Below are 26380 nucleotides of genomic sequence, written 5' to 3'. Positions count from 1 at the left end.
TATATAGATAATGAGATAGCTCCATGTTGATAACTACTGTAGAAATGGGCAAATTATTTCTTGGAATTTGAATCTGACACAGTTTGGCCAGTTCGTTTCAGCCGAGGAATTTCGCAGATCAGTCTTAAAGTCATATCCGCCAGGTTTTTTTTCCTATCGCTGAAAATCCAAGAGAGATACAAATCCATGGTCATATGCTATTTTGGAGAAAGGAGGAGGAGGACGTCTTCCAATTCACAATTGGAATCTCAGTTGTATATATATCCCCTCAAACCTCCCTCCAAATAATTTAGAGACACTTATGTTCAAAAAGAAGCACACCTGAGGTACCCTGGGAGATATGCCGACTATGCAAAGTATATTTAAATAAGTCACATCCCACACTTCCTAAAAGGATTTCCATAAGAACTATATTGACTTGACAAGCCTAAGGCACCTACTGTAGTGACTGGAATAGTGTACTAGTGTCAGACTTAACAGGACTAGAACCCACAACCACCACTTTCCTAGGCAACAACTCTAGCAGTGTGAGCTAAAGCAACTGCTGTAGTACTATTACTGTAACTGTCTACAAGCGTATCTCCAAGGGATATCTATTTTGTTCATTTGTAACCTTGAAAAGACAAAGTAATATGTACTGAGGGCTATGAGTTACTGAGGCCAGGTGAGATTAAAGAAAACAGGGTTTCTGACACACGTAAAAACAAAGTGAAGCGCAGCAAATAAAGCAGATGAAGAGAGAATGTAATATAACAAAGTGTCCTGGTGACTTTAGTTAGTACTTCTAATTGTATAAAGGATAACAATAGTAGGTCATATTTTCTAAGCAATGTTTTTCCATATGGCACCTTCAGTGCTGGAATACATTAGATGGTCTTGGAGTCTAGGGGAGCGCAAAGCCAGGAAAAGAAAAGAAATAGAATATAGTGTAATAGTGTTTACAGATTGTGGACATAGATATTTGGAGTCTTTAAAATGCTCACTCACATGACCCCCAAGGGTAAAAAGGCAGAGAGGATATGAATGCATTTGGATGCGCCCACCAATCTAACCTGGCCAGGCTCAAGCATAGCGCTATAGAACATGTAGATCACCATTGGAGAGGGAGAGACAGGCTCATTAAATTAGCACAAAGAGAGACCTATTGGATCTTCAGATTAAAGATGCTTGTACCAGAGGGTTTACATATCGATATAGAAGTTGGGGCGTTTCAATAGGTTTTGTAAGGACAATTGGCAGTCTCTACCATGTTTTACAAATACTTTTTATTCTCAATTCTCACTATTAACTTAGTAGGATCCACTTAGCCATTTGTAAGCACTAGCACTTTGGGAATTAAGATCTCAAGTTAGGTTGGACGTTGCTTTCTCAACTCACACCTCAGTATTATTTACATGGTTCTCTTTTTTTTATATTATTTTGTGATATTTTATATTTGCAGTCTATTGTTATAAGTATTTAATTCTGTTTTTTATTCTGTTCTGTTCTTTCAGATTGATTAAGAGTATTCTGTTAGAATTATTGTTCTATTCATAGTGTTGATAGCTTTAGATCGATTTGTTGATCTGTATTTTAATTGTTTAATATAATAACGTGTATTTTGTATTTTTGAGTGCCTTTGATGTTTGATAGGCGTGCTAGTTTGGACCTTTTATGATATATACATGAGTTGATTTTGTACATTGTTTCTATTTTTATATTCAAAGCCTAACAAGCTCATGCACCATGTAACACTACTATATCACCTTAATTGAAATATGATACCAGCCAGTTTAGGATTGGAAGGAATGAGGTATATAAGAGTCTGCTCAGTGTTATGGTAGAAGACTTCTGACGAAGCACGTAGCGAAACACGTTGAGTCATCAGTCACAGTTACCACTTGGAGGAGGGAGGCGTCACCACGCCAGCCAATACAAGATCAGAGGAGACGCTGGCGTTACGATCAGCCGCTCGGTGCATGAGTGGTGCAACACCGAGCTGTTCCAGAACAGGGAGAACCAGCCTCCGTTTTACTTATTTACCTAATCACCTCAAAAGAGCAGTATTACTATAAAGGTGCATTTGTGAGATGCTTTTATAAAGTAATACACTTTTTACGACGATCTGCGCCAATTGTTGCTCTCTCTCTTCATTCTGGAGGAACGCATACCAAATCTCTGAATACCCCACTCCTTGAGGGATTCCAAGACCAGCAAAGGAGATTTCATCAAGGGTTTCATATCCTTTCTGCCTTTTTACCCTTGGGGGTTATGTGAGTGAGCATTTTAAAGACACCAAATATCTATGTCTGTTTCACAATATTCTATTCCTTTTCTTTTCCTGGTTCCCCTCATCTCCAAGACACTCATTTCCAGAACTACAGAGGACGGTTCTTTGTGGGCCCAGAGCTGCAAACTGGTTGTTTAAGATTTGTTCTATCACTTTATTCACTATTATTAATAAGTCATGATTTTTTCACGGTGTCAAATATATTTGATATTGTCCGTTTGAATTTGTTAATTTGCAATTAGAGTGCCGGGTGATTATTTGTTCACTGGAATACGTTAGATTGCAGTTAGATACGCCTATTCAAATAAATGGACTGTGGGGTGTCTTCCCACGTCACAAGGTGTCTCATGGCAGAAGGCTGCTTATTAGATATTGTTGTCTATCCCAGAAGAGGGTAAAGTGTTTTGTACAAGTTTGAGCATGCAATGAGAAGTATGGCTCAAAAGTAAATATGCTGTGACAGTGGTGCTAGCTATCAGCTCGTTTAGCTCACAGAGGTTGTGGGTTATAATCCTGTTGGGTCTCACACCAGTCCAGTCATTAGGTGCCTTTAAGCTTTTCAACTCATGTGACTCATTTAAATATACTTTGTATAGTCATTAGCAGTGTTCAACAAATCCGGTCACCTGGTCGCCATGGGCGACAGGACTTTGCACGCTGGCAATCTGTCATGGCTGCCCAAGCAGCACACGCGGTTCTGTGTCAATTCCCCTGCTTGCCGGGAAAAAAAATATCCCCCTACCTGATTTGGCTGACACGACTTAGCGCACTCCGAGGATTTTTTGGGGGCGTGCAGCCAGGCTCTATATGCCCTTCTCCTGCAAGGACCAAGTAATTAAAGTCTCATGCCTCTCTTATGCCATCCCTTTCAATGCCTTCCTTACCACCAATGGCCCACCATGGCCCCCCTTGCCCTCACATGGCCCCCCTTGCCCGCCGATGGCTCACCCTGCCCGCTGAAGGCCCCTCCTGCCCACTGATGGCCCCTCCCCTTGCCTCACATGGCCCCCCAACTGCCGATGGCCCCCCTGATCCCTCCAAAACTTACATAGCACCAGTGCCCTCCGATGGCACCCCTGGCCTCAAATGCGCCCCCCTGGCCTCCCATGGCCTTCCTTGCCCCCCTTGTCTCCCATGCCCCCCCTTGTCTCAAGTCAGTCACCTACCCACCTAGTCAGTTACCCATCCACCCACCCACCCCTCTGTCATTAACCCACCCACCCCCTCTGTCATTCACCCACCCCCTCTGTGTGTCTCTCTCTGTTGCTCACTCTGTCTCTGTCGCTCTCTCTGTCTCTGTCGCTCTCTCTGTCTCTGTCGCTCTCTCTGTCTCTGTCGCTCTCTCTGTCTCTGTCGCTCTCTCTGTCTCTGTCGCTCTCTCTGTCTCTGTCGCTCTCTCTGTCTCTGTCGCTCTCTCTGTTTCTGTCCCTATACCTACACGGAAATAACCTATCTTCCAGATGTGACGCTCAAGCTTCACACGGGAGACATCGGAATCCCCCCCTAACCCAGAAGACAGGTAGGGAACACCTCCCCTCCAATATATAACATTGCGGGAATGAGGGTAACTGCACATTGAGGGACTGCGGATCAGGTAAGATCCAGGTGGGATTGTTGCTTTAGAAATTGTAAAGTGGGGGCATCCAGACACTGGTTAAGGTGTTCAGGAAACTAGTCATTCATATCTGGATTTTTTTTCTAGATTAGTGAGGTCATCCGACATTTTAACACACCCCACACCTATGTAACAAAGACTAATTGTAGTAAAGTATAAATGTAATACAATAAATAAACTGTTATGTCAAAAACGAATCTTGTTATTAGTTCGTACTAGGAATTTATTCAATTTCTTTTTTACAAAGCAGGGCTGGGGTGGAGCTGGGGGGCGGGGCTAAGTGGCGAGTAGATTTTTTGGTTCGACAAGTAGATTTTTGGGTGATTTGTCTGCACATATCTCCCAGGGTACCTCAGGTGTGCTCCTTTTGCAGCACAGGCATCTCTCCCTAACGTATTTTGAGTGAGGTTTGATGGGATATATATATATATATACACAATATATATATATATATAATATTTTTTTTACAGGGTGGATTTACAGTGATAAAACCATTCCGTCCAAAAAAAAATTCTAATGGTGGATTCGGATGTATATGTTCATATTTCTTAGTAACCAAACCGCAGACGGATAATGGTGCGGGGATTGTATTTGGTCTAAAAGATCCAGGAAAATCCAGAGAGGGGTTTCAGACCAGTCCGCCCTTCTCTATGGCTAACCACCATGTCTTTTAAGAGCACTAGCCCATAATATGAGAACCACTTCTGTATAATAACCCTTTAGCGGTGATTACCAACAGGGAGAATGAGACCCTTAGGGGTTCATGAGATGTCTCCAAGGTGTTTGCCCCCTCTCCCCCCCCCCCCCAAACAAAAAGTGCCCCAAACTGCATGTTAGTGTGGGTGATAAAACTGTCAATTACAGCAGGAGCTTCCAAAGTTGCAATGGGTCGCATCCACAGCGGCAAGGCATTGTAGGGCATGCGTTTGGAAGCTCACAAAGTAATTGACGGCTATACCACCCATGCACTGAGGCGCAGTTTGGGGCCTTATTAAATGTGTGTTTCCCACACGAGCTTAGGACACTAAACTGCCTGGAATTGGTCAAACAGTTTTGTTAGTAATCGTCTGATGAGCAGACAATAAGATTTATTAATCAGGGGCGCGGGACAAATATTTTGTAGCATGGGTGCACAATGTGAGAAACAGTTGGGGATCACTGCCCCAGTGCGACCAGGTTATGGTTCAGTTTGAGTCCATGCACATCAGTTGTGATAGTGAGTTACTGTACAGCCACTAGAGGGGGCTCATGACACAGTTATTGTTCCAGGGTCTTATGATTCACGTGTTAAGCAAATAAAAATAACCCTTGTGAGCACATTCACGTCTCACACAGGATTGCATACCTGCCTTTTCCTATTATCTGCTAGCATACAATCCATACAATTCCTTGCAGAATCCCTGACTGTAGTGGAAGCACTCAGAGATAACGGGAAAAGGCAGAGTTGCAGACCTGTCTGATACGTGAATGTGCTGACAAGCTGTATTTGCATGTAGCTGTACACTGTCCGGTGGACGTTTTTTTGTCACTTCTTGACACCATAACTTATTTTGTGATGTATTAAGGAAACACTAGCTTACGAGGTGCAAAATTGCAAAATCCAATGGAGCGTTTTTGAAGTGAAACTTCTTTGCTGGCCCCTACCTAAATTCTCATAGGACTAAAACTCCTTAATGGATACGACAATGCGTCACGATCGCGCGTGCGCCCCCCGATGGCTCAAACTTCTCACAGCACTAAAAGTCCTTGATGGAGACGAAAAAGCGATCAACGCGTGCGAGCCCCGCTGGCTGAAAATTCACACAGCACTCAAAGTCGTTCATGCAGACGAAGATGCGATCAGGCGAGCAAACAGAACTTTTATAAGCGAACCTGCCACAGTACCAGTACTTTTATATCCAAACCTGACACAGTACCAGTACTTTTATATCCAAACCTGACACAGTACCAGTACTTTTATATCCAAACCTGACACAGTACCAGTACTTTTACAAGCAAACCAGCCAAAGTACCAGAACTTTTACAAGCAAACCTGCCACAGTAATAGTACTTTTATATCCAAATCTGCCACAGACCAGTAATTTTATATCCAAACCTGACACAGTACCAGTAATTTTATATCCAAACCTGACACAGTACCAGTAATTTTATATCCAAACCTGACACAGTACCAGTAATTTTATATCCAAACCTGACACAGTACCAGTAATTTTATATCCAAACCTGACACAGTACCAGTAATTTTATATCCAAACCTGACACAGTACCAGTAATTTTATATCCAAACCTGACACATTACCAGTAATTTTATATCCAAACCTGACACAGACCAGTAATTTTATATCCAAACCTGACACAGTACCAGTAATTTTATATCCAAACCTGACACAGTACCAGTAATTTTATATCCAAACCTGACACAGTACCAGTAATTTTATATCCAAACCTGACACAGTACCAGTACTTTTATATCCAAACCTGACACAGTAACAGTACGGCATTTAGATACTTTACAATCCAAAACATATGTATCTTACTTTAGTTATCCTAAGTAAATTGTATCATCTATTCCAACTGATACTATGGAAATTTCTGCTGAAAAATAAATAAAATACATTATACTCTCAAAACTCTTTCATTCAATCAAAAACATCAAAATACAATTTCAGTGTCAAAACACAGAAGTTTCACTAAGCACGTGCATGCTCGGCACATCCCCCGTCTTTTTTGCATACCGTGTTACACCTGATCCCCGTTTCTTTTTACTTCTTCTATTTTTGGTGCAGGATAATGTGCATATTTATGACACTTGGAGGACTTGTATGTCAGCTTAAGCGGCCAAACGGTCCGTTTTCAGACAAAATTCCCCATTAACTTCAATGGAGAGTTTCTGCTCATATAGGATAGGCCACTTAATTGCACTCAGATTGAGATGTGTTGTGTAGCACTCAATCTCATGTCAGAGAAGCTTGTTAAAATATCTCACTGAGCTGCATAATATTTTCTGCTTTTAGTTATTTAGACAGGGTCTATTGTTACATGGCAAGCACCAGTATGCTAATTGTGCTTAATAAGTTTAAATACTTTTCCAACTTCATTTACATGCAAACTTTACCACGGCCTGCAAACCAAAGGGATACCTACAGACCTATAAATTAGGTGATAATTAATCAAAGGGTGTCTTCTAAAAGGACATCATTTCTCAGAGATGTATATGAGAGTGAAAACAAAGACGACACACACCACACACACCACACATCACACACATCACACACACACCACACACACACCACACCACAAGTCGATCCACTGCTGGAGGAAAGCCTCCCAAATGACCTTCCAGGTGCTGCGGTTTCCAGCCTCTTCTCCACGTTGCTCCAACAAATAATCTAATTTCAGCCTTACATTTTACTTTTGATGTCGTCTTGGTTTTTTGATATCCTTGGAATTCAGTCCATATATCAATTTATTACTGTGTGGAGATTGTTTTTGTTTGATTTCATGCATTCATATTTTAAATATACCAGAAAACTTTATCATGTATCATTTGTATTATTATTATTGTTTTTTTTATTTTTGTTTAAATTATTGTACATATGGCCACATTACATATACTGTAGCATTTAAAAAAAAAAAAAAAAAAAGAGGTGGATTTCTACAGCTTCTCCATGACAAAGTTCTCATACACATGGCTATATACACACACACACACACACACACACACACACACACACACTGTGCTGCACATAAACTCAGCACCAACAAAGATCATTTCATTCCCCTCCTTGCTCGTGGAAGGTCCTACAAAGCAAACAAATGAAAATACATTTGAATCAATAGCTAGTCCATGAAATGTGTGGTTAGTACCTGTGGCTGCGAAGATGATGTTTCCTATCACGTATTAATGTTGGGGACATGCTGAGCAGGTAAGTGCGTAAAACCTTTGCGGCTCTCCAAATCTTGTGTGATACCACCTAGAGGAAACAAAGAGACACACATCTCTAGGGCAACCCTGTATGCATAATCAAGGCTAAGGGAAGACGTACTGTATTTCAAATTCTATGACCCATTCAGGCTAAACCTCCAATGGTAATAGAGACAAAAAGGAGCCTCTGGACTATTGAGTCCATGTCTCCTACCTCGTGGTAATATCGTGGATACATTTGGTACCAATGGCAGTACAGGGTGGCACGGTGTCACAGATACGCTAGCCTGTCAGACCCTATATCAGGGTAAGATGTGCAACGTTGGTTCCTTTTGCAGCCATAAAAAGAAACCAATAGGTTTGCCACTTTTTGTGCAGTTGTTTGTTTGTTCCCCATTGGAAACAGCCTGATGGCATCAAAACATAAAAACAATTCCTCACCAAGCAAGGGCTATATTTACTAAGTGGTGCTAAGCACTGACAGGGCTGTGAGGTGTTTTATAATGCCATCATGTGTCTCATGGCTTAGCACTGCATAGTAACTATGTCGCCGAAGGACAGTGGGCTTTGTTCCCATGGAAAAAAATGAAGAAGAAGAAGAAGAAGAAGAAATGTGTTGCAAATGTGATGCCTTTAAATGCATCAACGGGAGTTCTATATAAATTAAATGAAGTGGGATACACAACTTTAAAAACCATTGTAGTCTATTCTTCAAGTGCATAGAAACCAGACTCTGAACCCCTAACTCTAAGGCCCAGGGTCACCAAGCTCTGTTACATCAGGATAATGAGACATTACCTAAAACAGTAACAGATCTTGGTGTTACTCCTCCCATCTAGACAGGGAAATAGAGCTTTTGCTGGAGAGGAGAAAAAAAGAGAGGAGAAAAAAGGAGAGAGAACATCTTTTGTTTGATGTTTAGAATAGTATGATGAATGTTTTACCTACTTAGAGGTAGACAGAGACACTATATCCTGGTTAACATCATGTTATTTGGCTTTAGTGAATACAGCATTGTGATTAAAACCGACCAAATTAGGTTTTCGTAACATTGAAGATGGTAGCAGAACTTGGTGAATCTGGACCTAAGTGTCTAATACTAGTGTATCAAATACCCAAGCACATATTTTCATTGCCACATTAGGCTATGTCCCATGTCCCATGACATTGGCTTTTAATTTGTGTTACAATCTTCAATCATATGGTTTTTAATTTCTAAATATGTATATTTCTATATGGGCGACCAAATACACCGCACTTTACAGAACAGCCTATTCTTACTGCACACTGTATAGTGTAAATAAATTACATATTTGCAATATGTTTAAAGGGTGTGTGAAGCCTTTTTAGCTAATAGGGGGTGTGGTTGCCCATGGGGATGACATGCCAGAACAGCCCAGTTTCGCTTCTACAGTACATCTTGTCACATCAGCCATGCCCAGCCTACAAATAGGGGTGTATTTATGCTATTTATATTGGGGTTGTGATACTGTTGCATGAGGATCATCCGGTAGGTATAATATGTGGCATGCATTCTGACTCTCACAGTCACCACCAGTCTAAGTTTTTCAAAACTAAAGCGGTCTCACATTTTAGTCTGGTCTGTAACTGTTACATACGCCTATAATATATATTATCTTTAACTGTGCACGCAATGTCTTGTATATAATGTATACCCTGCTCATTTATGTAACTGTATTTGTAACCATGTATTATTTGTCTTAACTCTGTGCCCAGGACATACTTGAAAACGAGAAGTAACTCTCAATGTATTACTTCCTGGTAAAATATTTTATAAATAAATAAATAATAAATAAATCTTCTGACATTCAACTGGCACGTTGTTTTCCCAGATTACCTTAAACCCCACTGTGTGTTTTAACAGGGATTGGTTCATAAACAGAGCACAATATAGAGCCATGTATCTATTTCCCTTCCAGTGAATGTATGTAAACAATTACGTTTATTCACCTCTGAGTCCCTTCCTGAAAAGCTTTCTATCCATCTGATTTCAACAGAGGGCGTGTTGGTTTATGCCCTTGCCACACCTCTAATCATTTCTACTTTTAGCCCACAGACTGTTGCTGATTGACAGTCAAAGTGTTACCGTGTATTTTACCAGTGGTTAATTGGAGTTACAATATTCTAAAACAGGGAGAGGGGGATACAGTCCTCAAGGGCCACCCACAGGTTAGGTTTCCAGGATATCCCTGCTTCAGCACAGGTGGCTCATGACTGAGTCACTGATTGAGCCACCTGTGCTGAAGCAGGGATATCCTGGAAACCTAACCTGTTGATGGCCTTTGAGGACAGGAGGTGCCCACCTCTGGTCTAAAAGCCTGCTGCCATGTAAAATGATTTCTACCCTGTGAATGGTTGTGTCTTAATGTAACGTGTTGTGCAAACACGTGCACCTTCCTAAGGCTGGCGGGCTGTTTGTAGTCCCTGCACAAAACATTGTATTGTTCATAAAAAATGCTGCTCTGCGGATACAGTAGCTATAGACTTGTACATATTTTACATGGGAATTATGTAATTTTACATGGGGATTATGTATCAACATTTCTTTGATGCAAATATGGGGTGCAATAAACTGTCACCGATCTACTAAACAACAATCCTACAACTTTGTATTGGATTGTTATTCTTTGATGCTTTTTGCTGTACATTTTTGCCTTCAATTTGCACAAAAGAGACATTGGCCCCAATTTAATATGGTGAGAAGCAGGGTAATGCACAGTTAACAATACATTAATCACCACCTGAAAGTAAGTTGCTGCAACTGTGCACCACTCTAAATGTATGCAACTGCATTGCTAATTGTGCATCACTGAAAGCAAGTTGCTGCATTGTTAACTATGTGTTAACTTAATCCCCCGCTTCTGTGTTGAATAAAGGTACTAGTGGTTCATCTCGATGGTTTTTGAGGTATGGAACAAAATATATGCACCTTTCATCATAGTCACAACTTCCTGTTTTTAAAGTGACCTCTCTTTGGCTGTTCTAGTGAACAATGCATTCTTAGGCTGCGTTTATAGTGACGGCAACGCGACGTCGCGGCAAAACAAATGCATTGCCGCCGTTGTGTGCGCTTATAGTAAGCGCGACGCCAGCACTAGAAGAGTAGCGTTACTGTGAATATATCAGGGCAGGGAGTATAAATACTCATAATAAGCGCTGATAAACGCCTACATTTACTTTCTATAATCATAAGATTGGCAAATTAAAAGGAGTGCTGTACAAGAGTGCCAAATGTGCATTTGCTGAAACATACCTGTAATATTTATCTTTCCTTATATACTAGTTACATCACAATTTGAAGGCACAGTAAATTCCTGCCTCAAAGAGCTTAAAACCTCCTTTTTGGGAGGGACATACAGTAAAGTGTCTTGCCCAAGGTCACAAGGAGTCTATAATCTTATTGCAAATGCTTATTTTTATGAGATTGCTTCATTCACCTACAAAATGTGCATACCGCTATGTAAACAAGACTATTTTGTTACCTGTTTCATGGTTTGGCTGTATTCCACCTGAGATTTGATATCAGGAAGCGGGGTCTGAGAAAAGTAAGAGAAACTGGATTAGCTAAAAGAGAGAAGAAAAATCACACCACCACAAACCTAGTGAATCAATGACCTAAATCTTAAATCTGCCCTTGCATTCTAAGTGGGGAACAAATACACAAGAAGGACATTCTACTTAGAATTATACTTGTATCAAGTATCACTGACTCGGAAGGGAGTAATGGATCATCAAGTCTTCTGCAGTATCTTCCAATATAGGATAATGTAGACCAGTGTTTTTCAACATGGGTTTTTCAACCCTTGGGTTCTCCGGGCATCCCGAAAGGATTCCCTGCAACTTTCAGGTGATTTGAAGATTGTACAAAATATCACACACGCTGAGCCCAAGGCTTCCAAGGTTAATAATGCACAATGAGGATTCCTCCTGCTGCCCCAAAACCTGCCATGATCAACGAGGCAAAACTTGAACAGAGAAACAAGAAAGGAGCGCAACAAAGGCACAGGTAAGTAAAAAAAAGTAATTTATATACAATAGTAGCAAAATAGTCAAAACTCACATACAGTATTAGATACATTTTCTAACTCATATGACCCAAACACTTCTTTATTTATATTAACAAATCAATCTTGAAAAAACCATACGCCAATGATGAGATGTACGGCTACACAAATACTGTATGCAGACTTTCCCACGGCAGGAGAGATAAATATTATTATTATTATCGTTTATTTGTAAAGCGCCAACATATTCAGCAGCGCGGTACAATGGGGGTACAGAGATTTGATAATTAAATAAACAGTTACATGCAAATAAGGACAAACATGCACAAACGATACAAAGAGGTAATGAGGGCCCGGCTTGTGAGAGCTTACAGTCTAGAGCAGGGGTGCGCGAAGTGGGGGGCGCGGGGTTTACAGGGGCCCCGTGCGCTTCCCGAAGGAATTTAAATTAATGCCGAGGGAGCTGCAAGGCCTCTGTAAACTTTTCCTTGCCTTGGTTCAGACGCTCCTGGTGACACATCACCATGGCACCGCAGCATCATTTGACGCCGCAGGGTCATGTGACGTCATGACGCCACAACCAAGGTAAGCAAGGGGGTGCGTGAGGAGAGGGGACAACCGGCAGGGAAAAAAGAACAGGATCTAGAAGAGGGGTGCGCAAAGTTTTGGGCATGCACCCCCCTGCCTGGGAGCCCCAGCGTTTGTGCCCCCCTTGGTTAGAACCCAGCGTCAAATGACGTCGCGGGTCATGTGGCCCCACAGTGTCATTTAACGTACGTTGTCATGGCGACACATCACGTCATTTGATGCCACGTCGCCGAAGACCCGGCTGGCGGCAGGTAAGGGTCGTTACAGAGATCGCACACCTCCCCCGAAATGTAATTTAAATGCATTGGGGAAGGGCCTCTGTAACCACCGCGCCACCCTAGAAAATCTTGCGCCCTCCAGTTTGCGCACCGCTGGTCTAAAGCACGTGGGCGCGGGCGCTTGCAGAGGCCCCGCACTCTTCCCCGAGGCATTTAAATTAAATGCCAGGGGACCGCGAGGCCTCTGCAACCTGCACTTACCAGGATTCAACAGGCTTCTGCTCACGCCGCCATGACAACGCGGCATCAAATGACGCTGCAGGGACATGTGATGTCACGTCACATAACCCTCGATGTCATTTGACGCCTGGTCACTCAGGAGCGGAGGCGCGAGTGCAGGGGCCAAAAAACTTGCGCACCCCTGGTCTAGAGGAACAATGTTGAAACAAAAGGTACAAAAGGTGGGATGGCTCAGAAGACATAGCCTCACGAGACTGCTTTTCCCATCACAAAGGAACCATTAGCGGTATCATGTCCCTTACTGACATACTGTATATGTGGTAAAATAAAACAAAATGCATCAACTGCCTTTGACTTGAACGGCAATTAATACTCAATTGCTCTTCCATTGTGGATATCGCACTTTTATGAATCTCCCCATTGTATAGTTTTACGGTGGTTAATTTAATAAATTTAACACCCAAAGTATGCTTCTTTGGTACCATATTTGCAATGATCATGATTTACAGTATTAAGCAGTTAAAAAAAATCAAAATTGTCGTGTAGCCATGCCTGGTTTTGGCTACCAGTCTGCCCTCCCTGAAATGCAAGCCCTGGTAAGAGCAGGCAGTGTCAGGACCAATCACGGGTTTTCCCACTCAGGTAGCTCCCTTGAGTGACATGGGAGGAGGTGAGACTAGGTCAGTGTTCTGCCCAATCCTGGGTTCAGACCTAGTACCTTCCCCCTACTGTACTTAAGGGATTGCACCACCCAAATTTAGCAGTGTCTCTACCGTTGGTAGACAGGTAACATGCGGGGCTGCTGTGCATTGGCAGCCCTGGTCCTCTTCCCTTAGGGGGAGAGTGAGTGTTTACCTTCTACCTTGGCTCTGATAGAGGGCCAGGGAAGAGCAGGGACTGCTGCGGGGGCCCTTGACCCGTAGTGTAGGTCCAGGGACCATCTGAAGTTGGAGACCTGCAGTAACTGCATTGGGCCCACATGTTGCTGTGTGTGTGTACAGGCCAATAAATTGGTTCCAGTTGAATATACCTCCGGCCTGGTGTGTGATCTTACTGGGGGAGAGGTAACCGTTTCACCGTAGGAGATTGCCCTGTGTTCCAGTAGAAAACCGTGATGTTATCCTCCGGTGCGGCTTCCTATTGGCCCATGTGATAGGGGGCTTTAAACTGCAGGAGATACCGGTATCTCTGGAAGGAGGGGATTCCCGGACCTAAAATTATAGGGGCTTCAAACCCATATTACCAAAAATTAAAGGAAGAAAAAACAATGGTTGGATTGCTCCTTTAGGGGCCTCACAAATGAACAATACAGACCGGCGCCTCAAAGTCCAATTGGAAGGAACATAGGTAAGTCAAAGAATAGCTGCAGTATCCAATGGAGGGTGATCCAATCTGCAATCCAATCTGCAATCTGGGAGACTGCAAACACTTCCTCAGATCTGCATCAAGCTGTGCGTCACTGTGGGCTGCTTCTCCTGATGCTGTCTGTACGTGTTTCGTGCGCATGCGCACTTCTTCAGGCGAACCCCTGAAGAAGTGCCCATGCGCACGAAACGCGTTGGGCAGTTGAGAATTTGAGAGTTTAGCAGTGAGCAGAACAGAGCAGATCAACACAAGAATACGACGGTGTACAGCAATAGGAGAAGGGAGTTCCGGTAATTGGTCCCGCCCACAGTGACGTGTTTCCGGTCGCGGACAGACGGCATCAGGAGAAGCAGCCCACAGTGACGCACAGCTTGATGCAGATCTGAGGAAGTGTTTGCAGTCTCCCCCGAGTGCCACGTGTCTACCAGCAGCTGCCGCCGGATCGCGCTCACATTATACCCCTGCCTGTACCTTTTAGACTTCTTGTAAGTAGGATTCCGGTTTTACACACCGGATCCCACATCTGCTCTTCACTGGTTCATTGCTTTTTATTGTGTTATATTAAATACTCCGTTAATAATTGTCAGCCTATCTGTCATTGTTTTATGTTTGTTTTTGTCTATGTGTTATATGTCCAGTTCATACCTTGTTACGCTATGATTTTTCCTTTTGTCTCCCTTGCACTATATACCATTTCTGCTGCTGTGGAGTCTGCTGTCTAAAGATTGGATCACCCTCCATTGGACACTGCAGCTATTCTTTGGACTTACCTATGTTCCTTCCAATTGGACTTTGAGGCGCCGGTCTGTATTGTTCATTTGTGTTTCCTCACTAACTGTGTTTGGGTTAGTTTTCCTGGCAGCCTTGCCTCATATAGGTGATTTATCATATCATTTTATTGTTGTTCACATTCACTGCACATTAGGTTTTTAGTGCTATACACCATTCTTTTTTCCTTTAGGGGCCTACATCTTGATGCCATTTCAAAAACTAAAAACTAATTTAACTATAACGATAACTGACATTTTCAGTTGATATTGTCCCTTTTTGGTTCCAGTATCTACTGCACAGTAATATGGCTTGAGTTACTGGAAAAGAAGCTGGTGTCACAACAATGTTCTCTTTATTAACAGGCTTGCACACAAAGAGGAGGCCTGCCTACTTTCACTGGATTTCTGTGCGTTTCACTGATTTGGATTCAGTCTCATTCATTTTAAGCATCAACAGTCCCATAAACTTCAATGGAGCCTCACTAATAAAATTCAGTTATTTCTATTAAAATATTTTTTTCTTTTGGTCCAAAACCTTACTGATTTGTGTATATGTAATAGGATTTCTAACAAAACCCTATGGCACAAAATTATTTAACCCTTTTGATGCCAGAGGCTACTAGTGCATTGCAACGAAATGCCTTCAGGCACCACAAAGTTAACATACAACATAAACACCCTATAAATATAATAGAAAAAGCATAACATACTGTATGGGCCGATATTAAACCTTTAATAGCCCAAGTGGGTGGCTAGTAATGGGTTGACCATAAATGGTTGGCCACTTGGGGCCTGTAGAGGGTTAATATTTTAAAAGGTCCAACATTGTAAATATTATGTCTTTTTATCACCTGTTCTAGGTTGGCAAGTCAGCTTAGCTGTGTCTATAGTGGTCATTATACACATATCCAAGATAGGCCCAATGCCAGCCCAGGGGAGAGGATAGAAATCATGCAGTATGTGACTATATATATATATATATATATATATATATATATATCCAGGTCCCCCATGGCTCCCCGGTTCTCCGTTTCCCCCCCTACCTCCGATGCACGGGGGATGTTCTGGGAGGTGGAGATGGCGACGGGCTCACCGGGCAGATCCCTCTGCAGGGCACCGCCATCTTGCGCAAGGTTCGCACATGCGCAGTAAGTGCCAAGAGTCACGGCGGCCCTTACACATCACGCGCAGCCACGACCAATCAGGGGAGGCTCTTAGCAGGGACTACAAGTCCCATGAGCCTTAGGAAGGCACCGCCTGACCCACGGCAGTCAATAGGGCTCTAGGGTACTCCTGTGAGGGGAACTAGGAAATTGCGCAATCAGACCACGTTAGTCAGTCGGTGCTGGGACAAGGACAGGGTAAGAGGTATGTGCAGGGGTCTGTGACCCTCTGCATTAGGCCAGATCCCACCTAGGCCCCGACTCATGCAATAAGATTGTGGCTGCTACAGGGACAGGCCCTTAGGTAGGGACCCTGCCCCATTAGCTATTTGATAAATCAGGGACACAGCTGACAACAGTGGTCTGGAACCAGATCACCCTGAAAGGAGTAGAGACTGTCTTCGTGAGGGACCCTCCAGCGGGGAACCACCCCACGAGGTGGCGGACTCGTCGCGGAGGACATTGCTGGATCGGCGGATCCTCCCTGTTGCCTAATCAGCGCGCCCGGGTGCTACAGCACCCGGCAAGTACCTATATCTAAAGTGCACCAACAGAGTACATACACAGGAGTGGCAGCGCTGACCACACACAAGGGTGGGGCTGTTATCTGTGTTGACACCAGGGTGGTTGGGTGCCCGAGGGTCCCTCAGGTACGGTGGACACCGTGTGGGTTACACGGTGGTGGGATAAGGCCCTGCGAGGCGAAGGGGTAGCTGTAACCAGGAGTTATTATCCGGTGATCACTGTTTATTACATGTTCTTCAATAAAAGGTTGTTCCCCTAGGGGGAAAGAGGGGGGGGGGGGGGGTGGTGTGTGTGTGTGTGTGTGTGTGTGTGTGTGTGTGTGTGTGTGTGTGTGTGTGTGTGTGTGTGTGTGTGTGTGTGTGTGTATATATACACTCTCTCTCAACATTTCTTGTGATTTTGTTCCCCATTAATTTAGTGGGGGGGGGGGGTTTGCATAAGTTCCCATGTGCCATTTTATGTTAAATTGCCATGAAATGTAGCGAGTTTCGCCCTCATTTTGTGGAAGTTGCTGTGTCTAACAGGTCTTTCAAGAATTGCCCCTCTCCTTTCTTGCGATTAGTCTGATTATACTCCTGGGGGACACCGCCTCATTTATGAGGTTTAGTTGTTAGCAGTTATTTTTGGTAGTAATGCTTTTCCCTATCTCTCTTGTGTATAACAGGTGTCTGCGCTAACATCATAGTGTTGTGCTAATGTCCTCAAATTTGCTTTGCGCCATATTTTTGTAAAGAAAACAAAAAAAAAACAGCCTGGCACATTTTGTCTGATTCATGAACTTTCGTGAAACAAAAAGCCCCTCCCTAATTACCGGCACCGGTGTAAACACTCACATACTTTCTCTTTTTCCCTCCCATTAACAGGTCACTTGTGGAGCTCCCTTCTATGCAGCTGTTGCCTGCAGGCTGCCTTCCTTTACGGTGAATTTGTTTGCACAGCAAACACCCAGCCCTACCAAAGGAAAAGTGGCTGCTAAGCCAACATATTTTCTCCTGCACAGGTATCACTTTCCTAATGTTCTTAACCCTTTGCCGCTTGCAGCTGATATGTATGTTTGGTGGGCTGTCGTGGTTGTTAAAAATGACATGCCCTACACATTTATGATACGTCTAGACCCTGTGTAAGGCTGCGATTATACAGGTGCACTGCAATGTGCGCGCATCTGTGACGTCACATTTGCGACATGTGCTTAAGCACATTCTTCTGCGTGCACGACTGCAGGGGAGACGAGGCTGACATCTGTTCTGTGATTAGATGGCTGCGTCACGTAACGCGGCCGTCGCAACCTGAAAACAAATTTGGAAAACGCTTCAACTGTCTCCCGTATTGCAGTAGCAAGCGGCGCGACAGTCGCGGTAGGTATAAGAACTTTGCGGGATGCATACTATTTGTTTTGGCGCTGCGCGGCGTCGCTCTGGGCGAGCCTTATATATAATCACGGCCTTCGGGAGTGAGCTTGAGGCTGCTCGACCTGCAATTCTAACATGGAAAATGCCACGAGTTACTGTGCTTGTGCTGTGAGGTGCTGCTTGTCATTGCTGTGATATACCGGCTTATATTTATATATTATACCTGTAGTGCCAGATGTGTGGGGTGAGTAAGTGAACCTGCTGTAATCAGGCCCGTAGCAGAATTATCAGGCCAGAGCAATGCAAACATGTACTCAGGTATTTGAGAACACACCCTGCTTCTCTGATGTAACAGCCATGGTTACATGGCTTCATGTAACATGAAGGTTTGTGTCACCTTCAAGGGCTTTCTTATTATAAACACATATTTTACAGCATGGGGCCTAGTAAACTACACGTTGTGCTTTTTGTGTGTTTATGTACTTGTTGTGTAATTGGAGTTGAAAAGGCTGGAGCTGGAATACGTATAGGGTGCTGCTGTATGTTACACAGGAAGGGAGCTAGGATGGCTAGAGTGTGGGACACAGTGTGTGTGTGTGTGTGTGTGTGTGTGTGTGTGTGTGTGTGTGTGTGTGTGTGTGTGTGTGTGTGTGTGTGTGTGTGTGTGTGTATAGACAGTTATCTGGGGTGCCTATGATGCTTTATTCATTGTTTTGTGGCAGAAAGTAATTATTCTATATTCATCTGGAATATATGCCGTTGTGTGAATGCAGATGGGAAGCTACGATTGCAATAGGACTTTTCTGGTAGAAGGGTTGTCGGAGGTTGTTTTGTGTAGATAAAGAGTTTGGAGAGAAAAGGACGCTGTCTTTGTACATGTACATGTGCATGTATTGATCAAGCTGGGATTGCTGTAGGATGCTATCTACAGTATGTGTGAATGATTATAGCTGAGGTCAATTTAGGATGCCGGTAGCAATTGTACCATTGTATAGCACAGCACTATACCTGAATACGCATTGTCCCCTATCACTCCAACATCTTCTTCAAATTCTGGAATGACAAGCTTTCTCCAGCACTTCTTCCCTTTGTAGGCCTAGTTCCACACTTCCATTCACATCAATGGGACCTAAGGAGTGCTAAAGCTTAGCAAACTTTTGTGGATCTGGATTATAATTTATGAACTCTGCATACACCAGTATTAAACCACAGTTATCTCTAGCAATTCCAGTTGTGTTATTTAGGAGCAGTATGCAGACAAAATTTCAATGGTTTGACAAAAGAAGCCAACAGGAGGCACATCCTTAAAGTTTAAAATGATAACGAACAGTAACATATTTGATATTCATTTATCCTGAGTGAATGTAAAAACCATAATTCATCTATTCATGAGAGACAAAGGGCTAGATATATTATATATGGAGTTAAGCCTTATGACATCATATAGCCAATTCACCTGAATGACTAAAAGATGCCCAATAAACCATAACACTGTTTAGTAAACATGCGCCAAACTATTCAGTAAGTTATGAAGCCCCTTACTCAAATATATGATTAGAGGATACAAGACAAGCACAGTATCTCACTGCTTAGCAGAATTTACAATGTTACTCCCCATCACCATAGGGACTTTCCTCAAGAAAGCACCAATCCTTGTGTCTCCCAGCTGTTTAAATGTTGATGTATTTTTTCAACCTTGTCTACTATGTAACACAAACATACAGATTTCTTCTTTTCATCCTTATCACATCGTTTAAACCCTGCTCTTTTGAAGAACTAAAATGTCAGCAACTCAAAGAAATGGGCGTCATTGACATTTGTCTAAGATTGGCTTTTTTCCCCCTGAATTGATACTTGCAACTTTTGGATTGGCTGCAGTTTGGTGAACGCCTCTAACTAGCCCCCTACTACTGTATATATTGGATACCCTATTATTATCTTGCTATTTCTATAGCCCTTTTCACTGCAACTATGCTTTAGAAAATATACTTCCGAAGCATTCATGCAGCCACGTGTGGGTTAATACTGAAAGCCCGTGTCTGCTGCTGGGGACTTCACAGCTTACGCTAAATAAGAGAGGAAAGAAAGGAACAATGATCTTATTGTTGCCCAATTACCGATGGATAAACTGAGGCATTGTGACAAGGCGATTTCACTGAGATTACATACTGGATTTATAAAAATGTAAAAAAATTGGGTGAATACAGCTGGCTGAATATTTATCCCCTTGACTGCGAAGTGCTGGCCTGTCTTGCACTCGGGGTATTAGCCAACATTTTACCACTATAACAAGTTGCTATCCCATGGATCCGAAGCTGACTTCCGGGGATTCATATTTTACTTCTACAGACAATTTAAAAACCCACTAAACCAACCCATAAGTTGTACCTTTTCATTTAAAAAAACTTTTATTCGCTTTAATCATTAGTATATTAATAATATTTTTCTCTCGTAGCGCTAACTGTGTACTCTGCACTTTACATAGAATTTTGCAGGCACATCGAACCTTATTAAATATGAACTTATTTGAAATAACCAAAGTAAGCCATCTAAATCCAAGCACCTTACTGGCTGTAGCAGATATGTACAGTAGGGGTCTCTGTATGAAGGGCAAAATATCTGCACTATATGTATCTTAGTAAAAATCCTATTAAAAGCACTAGGATTGTTTTTATTTGATACATATAATACATTTTCCCCCTCATAATTTCTCCACTTTTTTAATACATAGACCCATGTGTCACATGGGCTCCTCTGCTGCTCATACTACAATTCTTATCTTTGTTATGTTCAAGTGAACACACCCCACTCCGGCAGTGTCTCGCCTTTTGTCGCATGGCATAACGCCGCTTAGTAAATATGGGCCAAATATCTAGAATTGCTAACATTAACTTACTGTAATTGTTTGAATAATACAAAATGCATCATTACAATAACGGGGCGGTTCAAGAGAACCAGCATATTTCGTTAGCTGAACAAGCTCTATCTGGAATACGATGTCAGGATACAATTCTTCAAAACAAGATTTTCCCAATAAAACTGGTACACTTAGTGGGCTTATTTACCATATAATAATGTACAATACTTTTTTATATAGAGTTTACCAATGTGTTGTTTTTTTTTACCTGTCGGATTCACGTCTATTAATTTTCAGAGGTATCTGTCACCACTACATCTTACAGACGTCAACAGGATCTCACGCTTTAAAGTCAACACTTAATTAACCATGAAATAGCATACTGAAAAGAGTGATGCTGAAGTGTTACTTCATCCTGAAAGGCTATGGGGGTTATGCACTAAGGCCTAAGCAGTGATAAGTGGGTTTTCTGGGTGCTATGCACAAAGCAGTGATAAGTGCTTTTAAGTGAGATACATGCCTTTATAGCGTGATACTGCCTGCTGTGAGATTCACAAAGCAGTTATAACAGTGCAGTATCGCGCTATAAAGGCATTTATCTCACTTAAAAGACTTATCGCTGCTTTGTGAATCTCACAGCAGGCAATATCATGCTATCATGGCTTTTTATCTCACTTAAAAGCACTTATCACTGCTTAGTGCATAACCCCCATTGTCTTCACTTCCAATCCTAACCAACGCAGCCACCAGGAGGTGTGCTCTGGGAAACCTGTTCCACGCCCGGCAGCTGAGGGGGGCTCACCCGACAAAACCCGGAAGTTGTCCCAGACCGGAAGTAGGTTGCAACTTCCGGGATCGGCCGAGCTCATTCCTCGGCCAAATAGAAGTAGGTTGGTCCTATCTAAAATCATCTTCTACTGACCTTGGACAAAAAACTTCATCTTTTTGTGCCTCGTGCATCAAAATTAGATTGTAAGCTTTTTGTGACAGGAACTTATTGTTCTTGAGAAATTGTAATGACAGCGCTGGTTACAGTTTACAAAAATATATGTCTTTTCAACCATAAGCAATTTACGAAAGTAAGCCTCGGTATGAAAATATAACTTCACAAATCCATAATGAGCTCATCTACATCACAGATGGAAGAGTACAGTAGAGGCAACTCTTATTCGAACAAAAACCAGTGGCTAATTCCCCAAAAGACCCAGGAAACACCCAGGTACATTCTGAATACATGCCTTAAACTTTCCTTAAAGCCCCAGCATTTCTGCATTGATTAATGGCCTATCAGATTAACAGCGGGGGTCCCTGGCAGTCCCATTCAAACTGAATTGGACTGCCAGGGATCCCTGCTGTGTTAATCCTATGGGTCGTTATTCAATGCAGAAATGCCTTAAACGTGCCTCAAACTAGCCCAGAACATACCCAGCACATACCCAGCACATACCCAGCACATACCCAGAATGTAACCCGGCTAGTTTACAGCAAATGTTAGAATAAACGTTGCCTCTACTGTATATATGGAACCATGAGTGATTTACAAGAGGTCAGTGGGGCTTGTGGTTTTAAATGTACAACAGCTATAGGCTACAGTTTTATATAAGTGGTTTGTTTATACAACAAACTCTTTGGATTTGTTCCTTCTGTACGTTTCTTACAATTTCAGTTTTTTTTTCTCAATTACAATGTTCAGAGTTGAGCATCTATTGTCTGCCGTGTCCTATTTTTTCTCAGAACCTACAGCTAACGACAGCAGCTGGCAGAGCTTGGGAAGCTACCCGAGGTGATCATGTACAGTATTACAGTATGTAGAAAAGAGAGCAGCTATTATTTGCTGACCTCTCAACACATATTCCTGTTATGTAACAGGAATTATTGATAAGTTAAACTTTTGTTTATATGTTTCTTTTTTCTTTAATGTTTCTATAATTGTTTATAGTGTGTTTTTACATAGCTTCGCCAAATTTCTTCTCCTAATATGCATATAATTGGTTGATTTGGTTATGATTCTTAATTGGTTGGATATGCTTGTAAAAACAGCCTGTGATTGCCTAAAGGCAGTGCCTGAGTCACATATGTAATTATGCATCTCCGCACGGTATTGACTTTACCAAGGAAACAACTCTTGTGCTGTAATTTGATTAATGTGGATAAATGTAGAACTATAATGGTTTTGCATCAAAGTCCAGTAGCTGTAAATCCAGTGCACGACTGCCGAACAAATTGTACCCAATTTAATCGAGGGATAGAACCCTATCAACAGCAATTGCATTTTTTAATTGATGGTATCTTGAAGATTGTGATAGCCCCTGACAAGATATAACATTTCTTCTAGTGCTTGGCTGTTTTATTTTATTTATTATTTGTATACATTTCTGTAGAAATATTAAATGTGTCCTGGTTAGATTCACAAATGTGTTTGCAATATGTTAGCTGCGCATGCACCAAATCCTTTGATGAATTTATTGGTGCTATTTTCTGTAAAATAAATAAACAATTTTGGCAAATTTCAAAACAAGTCACACACAAGGTATACAAGCCACACAGTATTTCCTGAACAAGTCATCTCTTTCACCTGCCCAGATCACTTTTATCACCGATGCTATTTCTTTCTTATTGCACCATAATTATTTTCTTTTTGTACCCAATTTTTGATGTCTCTCTCTTTTGTTACCCAATAAATTGTTTTCATCGCATTTTGGGTGTGCCGTATCCCCGTCTATTCCTCATTTGCTGTGCTCCACACCCCTCCTCGGAGGATTCTACCATTATTGCTGCTAAAGGTGGTTCTACAAGCTATTGAATCATAAGGTGTACTTAGTTTTTCACACATGGCTTCTCCATTTTGGCATTATTTTTGTTAAATAAATCATGACACGGTGTAATATGTCATGTGTTGTTGTTCATCTGAGGTTGTATTTACCTAATTTTAAGACCTGCTAAGGAACAGATGATTGTTATTATGTCCTGATATGTAAAACCATAGAATTCAAAGAGGGTGTACATTCTTTTTCACGCAAGTGTGTGTGTGTGTGTGTGTGTGTGTGTGTGTGTGTGTGTGTGTGTGTGTGTGTGTGTGTGTGTGTGTGTGTGTAGCATGGCTAGTCCAGACTGCCTCCTGTCATGTAAATCCCTGGTAGTTACAGGCTGTGGCAGGATGTTCTAGACCCCTGAGTAGCAGAGGTGGTGGTGACCTAGGAATCTGTGTAGCCTATCCAGGTGCAGATCCTGTGCCCTCCCCTTCTGAACCACAGGGAGGAAGTGACCAAATTGTAGTCAGTCCAGCTCTCTTCCTCCTAGGGGTGAGACGTGTGGAGTCAAGCTCCTCCCGACTGGGAGTGAGCCAGGCAAGTCAGTCCTCCTGGGCTGGCTGGGGCCTGCAAGATCAGAGGCCTCAAGAATAGCAGTGAGCCAAGCACCATCCAGAGGCCTGGAATCTTCTGTGACCCAGTACTGAATTCTTTCAATGAGTTAGTGAGTCCTGCATGAGACATCATTGTTAACTGCAACAAATGTGCTGTCCAAGAGGCATTCCTCTCTAGGCGCATTAACCCATTTGTTACTTGTGTTTGCAACACACTTATCACTATAAACTGACTATATATATATACATACATACATACATACATACATACATACATACATACATACATACATACATACATATTTGAGCACTATAGCTCCTATTTACTAATCTGGGCTAAAACACATTCCAGTGCAGGAAGATACCTTACAACCCATTCACATCAATGGGCTGAAACATGTCTTCAAGCACCGAAGGTATCCTATGGAATAGCACCACTTATATGAGCCTACAGATGCAGGCAAAATCATTGCGAACGGTAGCAGGCTGCAGCGGGACATAGACAACGCGCCAATGGGACAAGCGAACGCTGTTTTCAATCAGCTGTGCTCAAGAATAGGGCGGAGTATTGCCCATTTCACCAATGGGAGCTCTCCAGGGGTTGCAATAACGTTGACTACATATGTACATCCATTACTGTAGGTCTATCGCTTGTTAAGATGAATTTGAATGTCTCACTTATTGCTGTATCAGCATGTATTTGTTATTCAGTCTTTAGTGTCTGCTTAATTTATTTATTTCACATTTTCTGGTCCCCGCCAGGAGACTCCTTTTTCAATAGCTAGTTACACCCGCTGTCCCAAGACGACCAGGAGATTTGTATCGCTGCCATGCCAATGAACAATGAGAACTATGACCCACAACATTCTCATTATGGATTGAATTAGGTTGTGTTATCCTCCTGGTCATGCTGGGGGAACTACAAAATGTAAATAGCAGAGGAACTGTGGGCCTCCCAGACTTACTGCCATAACGCGTTTGACCCATGAGTTCCCCAGAATCAAGTAATGTGAAAAATTCAGCTTTTTAAAGGATTGCTGCTATAACACATTTGATGCAAATTTCCTAAAGCCAACAAGGTCAACGCCAGCTCAAATGTGGTATTTTAACTAATGCATAAGAAGAAAAAATGACACCTAACTACAACACAGTTCCAGGTAACCTTTTCTCAAACTGTTCCCCATTCCCCTGTGCCTGGGGTCAGATCGGTAGCCAGACTTCTAAGCTGGTATGACTATCAATGTTTTCATGCAGTCACAAATAAGACACATTGTCCTGCCGTGTTCCAACTGAGTTTCCTCTCTCCATACAATAGATGCCTACCCCTCCTTTTCCTCCTCCCTCCTCACGCAGGGTTTCCTGCCCAGTACTGATCCAGAAATCCTGAATTACAGGAGACATCCGGCAGGAGTTTGGCCCTTATCCAGACTCCCTGCTCGGGTCTCGAGTGTATTTGGCAGCAGTGTGGTGTTGCCATGGCTACCCACCGTGTGCTGTAGGGCACTCCGCCTTGCCCCCAGCTCTAAGGGAATGTTTGCAAAGCTTTTCCCATTATATTTCATCCCAGGCTCTCTGACGTGCTCAAATTAACCACTTCCCCAAGAGGATCACAGACCTTCCAACGTTCAGTATCTGAAAATAGGTACACTTTAATTCATTAAGTTGTTCCCTATTTATTATGCTATGAAGATATTTTCCCAGTGCTGGAGAAGAGTTCTGTTCCATTCAAAGACATGCTACTTCTCCAGCACAGGGAAGATGCCATCACAGTATATGGAATACAGGTTATATGGAATTCAGCTAATTAGATCAGCAAGAGATTGATTATATATATATATATATATATATATATATATATATATAATCTCTTGCTGATCTGATTAGCTGAATTTTCCAAGCTTTAGCCAGTGGGTGCTGGACATGGAAGGTGAAACTGACCTCTGTTCTCACACAGCTAGTATTCAATATGTACAGGATGGGAAAACGGGTACTGTACCAGCTAAATCCTAACTCCGGTCCTCAATAAACCCCAACAAGTCAAGTTTTAAGGATATCCCTGCTTCAGCACAGGTGGTTCAGTCAAAATGATTGAGCCACGAATTGACGG

General features: G+C 42.4%; 1 protein-coding gene across 4 annotated transcripts in view; it reads right to left on the bottom strand.

The window, feature by feature from the left end:
- The window catches only part of RAPGEF3 (Rap guanine nucleotide exchange factor 3), a 92808-nt gene that overhangs the window by 41741 nt on the left and 24687 nt on the right, over positions 1–26380 (bottom strand). For 2 of the 4 annotated variants that reach the window (XM_075591698.1, XM_075591695.1), the window contains exons 2-3: positions 11313–11366; positions 7752–7858 (exon numbers count right to left, since the gene is read on the bottom strand). In XM_075591698.1, the coding sequence (XP_075447813.1) occupies positions 7752–7858; positions 11313–11321 (116 nt within the window). In that variant the 5' untranslated portion in view covers positions 11322–11366. Of the gene's footprint in view, positions 1–7751; positions 7859–11312; positions 11367–11540; positions 11567–19060; positions 19122–26380 lie in introns of those variants that run through there. The other 2 variants (XM_075591697.1, XM_075591699.1) reach the window with 2 other exon arrangements.

This window comes from Ascaphus truei, chromosome 3 (assembly GCF_040206685.1).
Source record: "Ascaphus truei isolate aAscTru1 chromosome 3, aAscTru1.hap1, whole genome shotgun sequence".
In the NCBI taxonomy this organism is placed as follows: domain Eukaryota; kingdom Metazoa; phylum Chordata; class Amphibia; order Anura; family Ascaphidae; genus Ascaphus; species Ascaphus truei.
The sequence above is the reverse complement of the archived record's forward strand: the minus strand, read 5'-3'. Positions and strand labels throughout refer to the sequence as shown.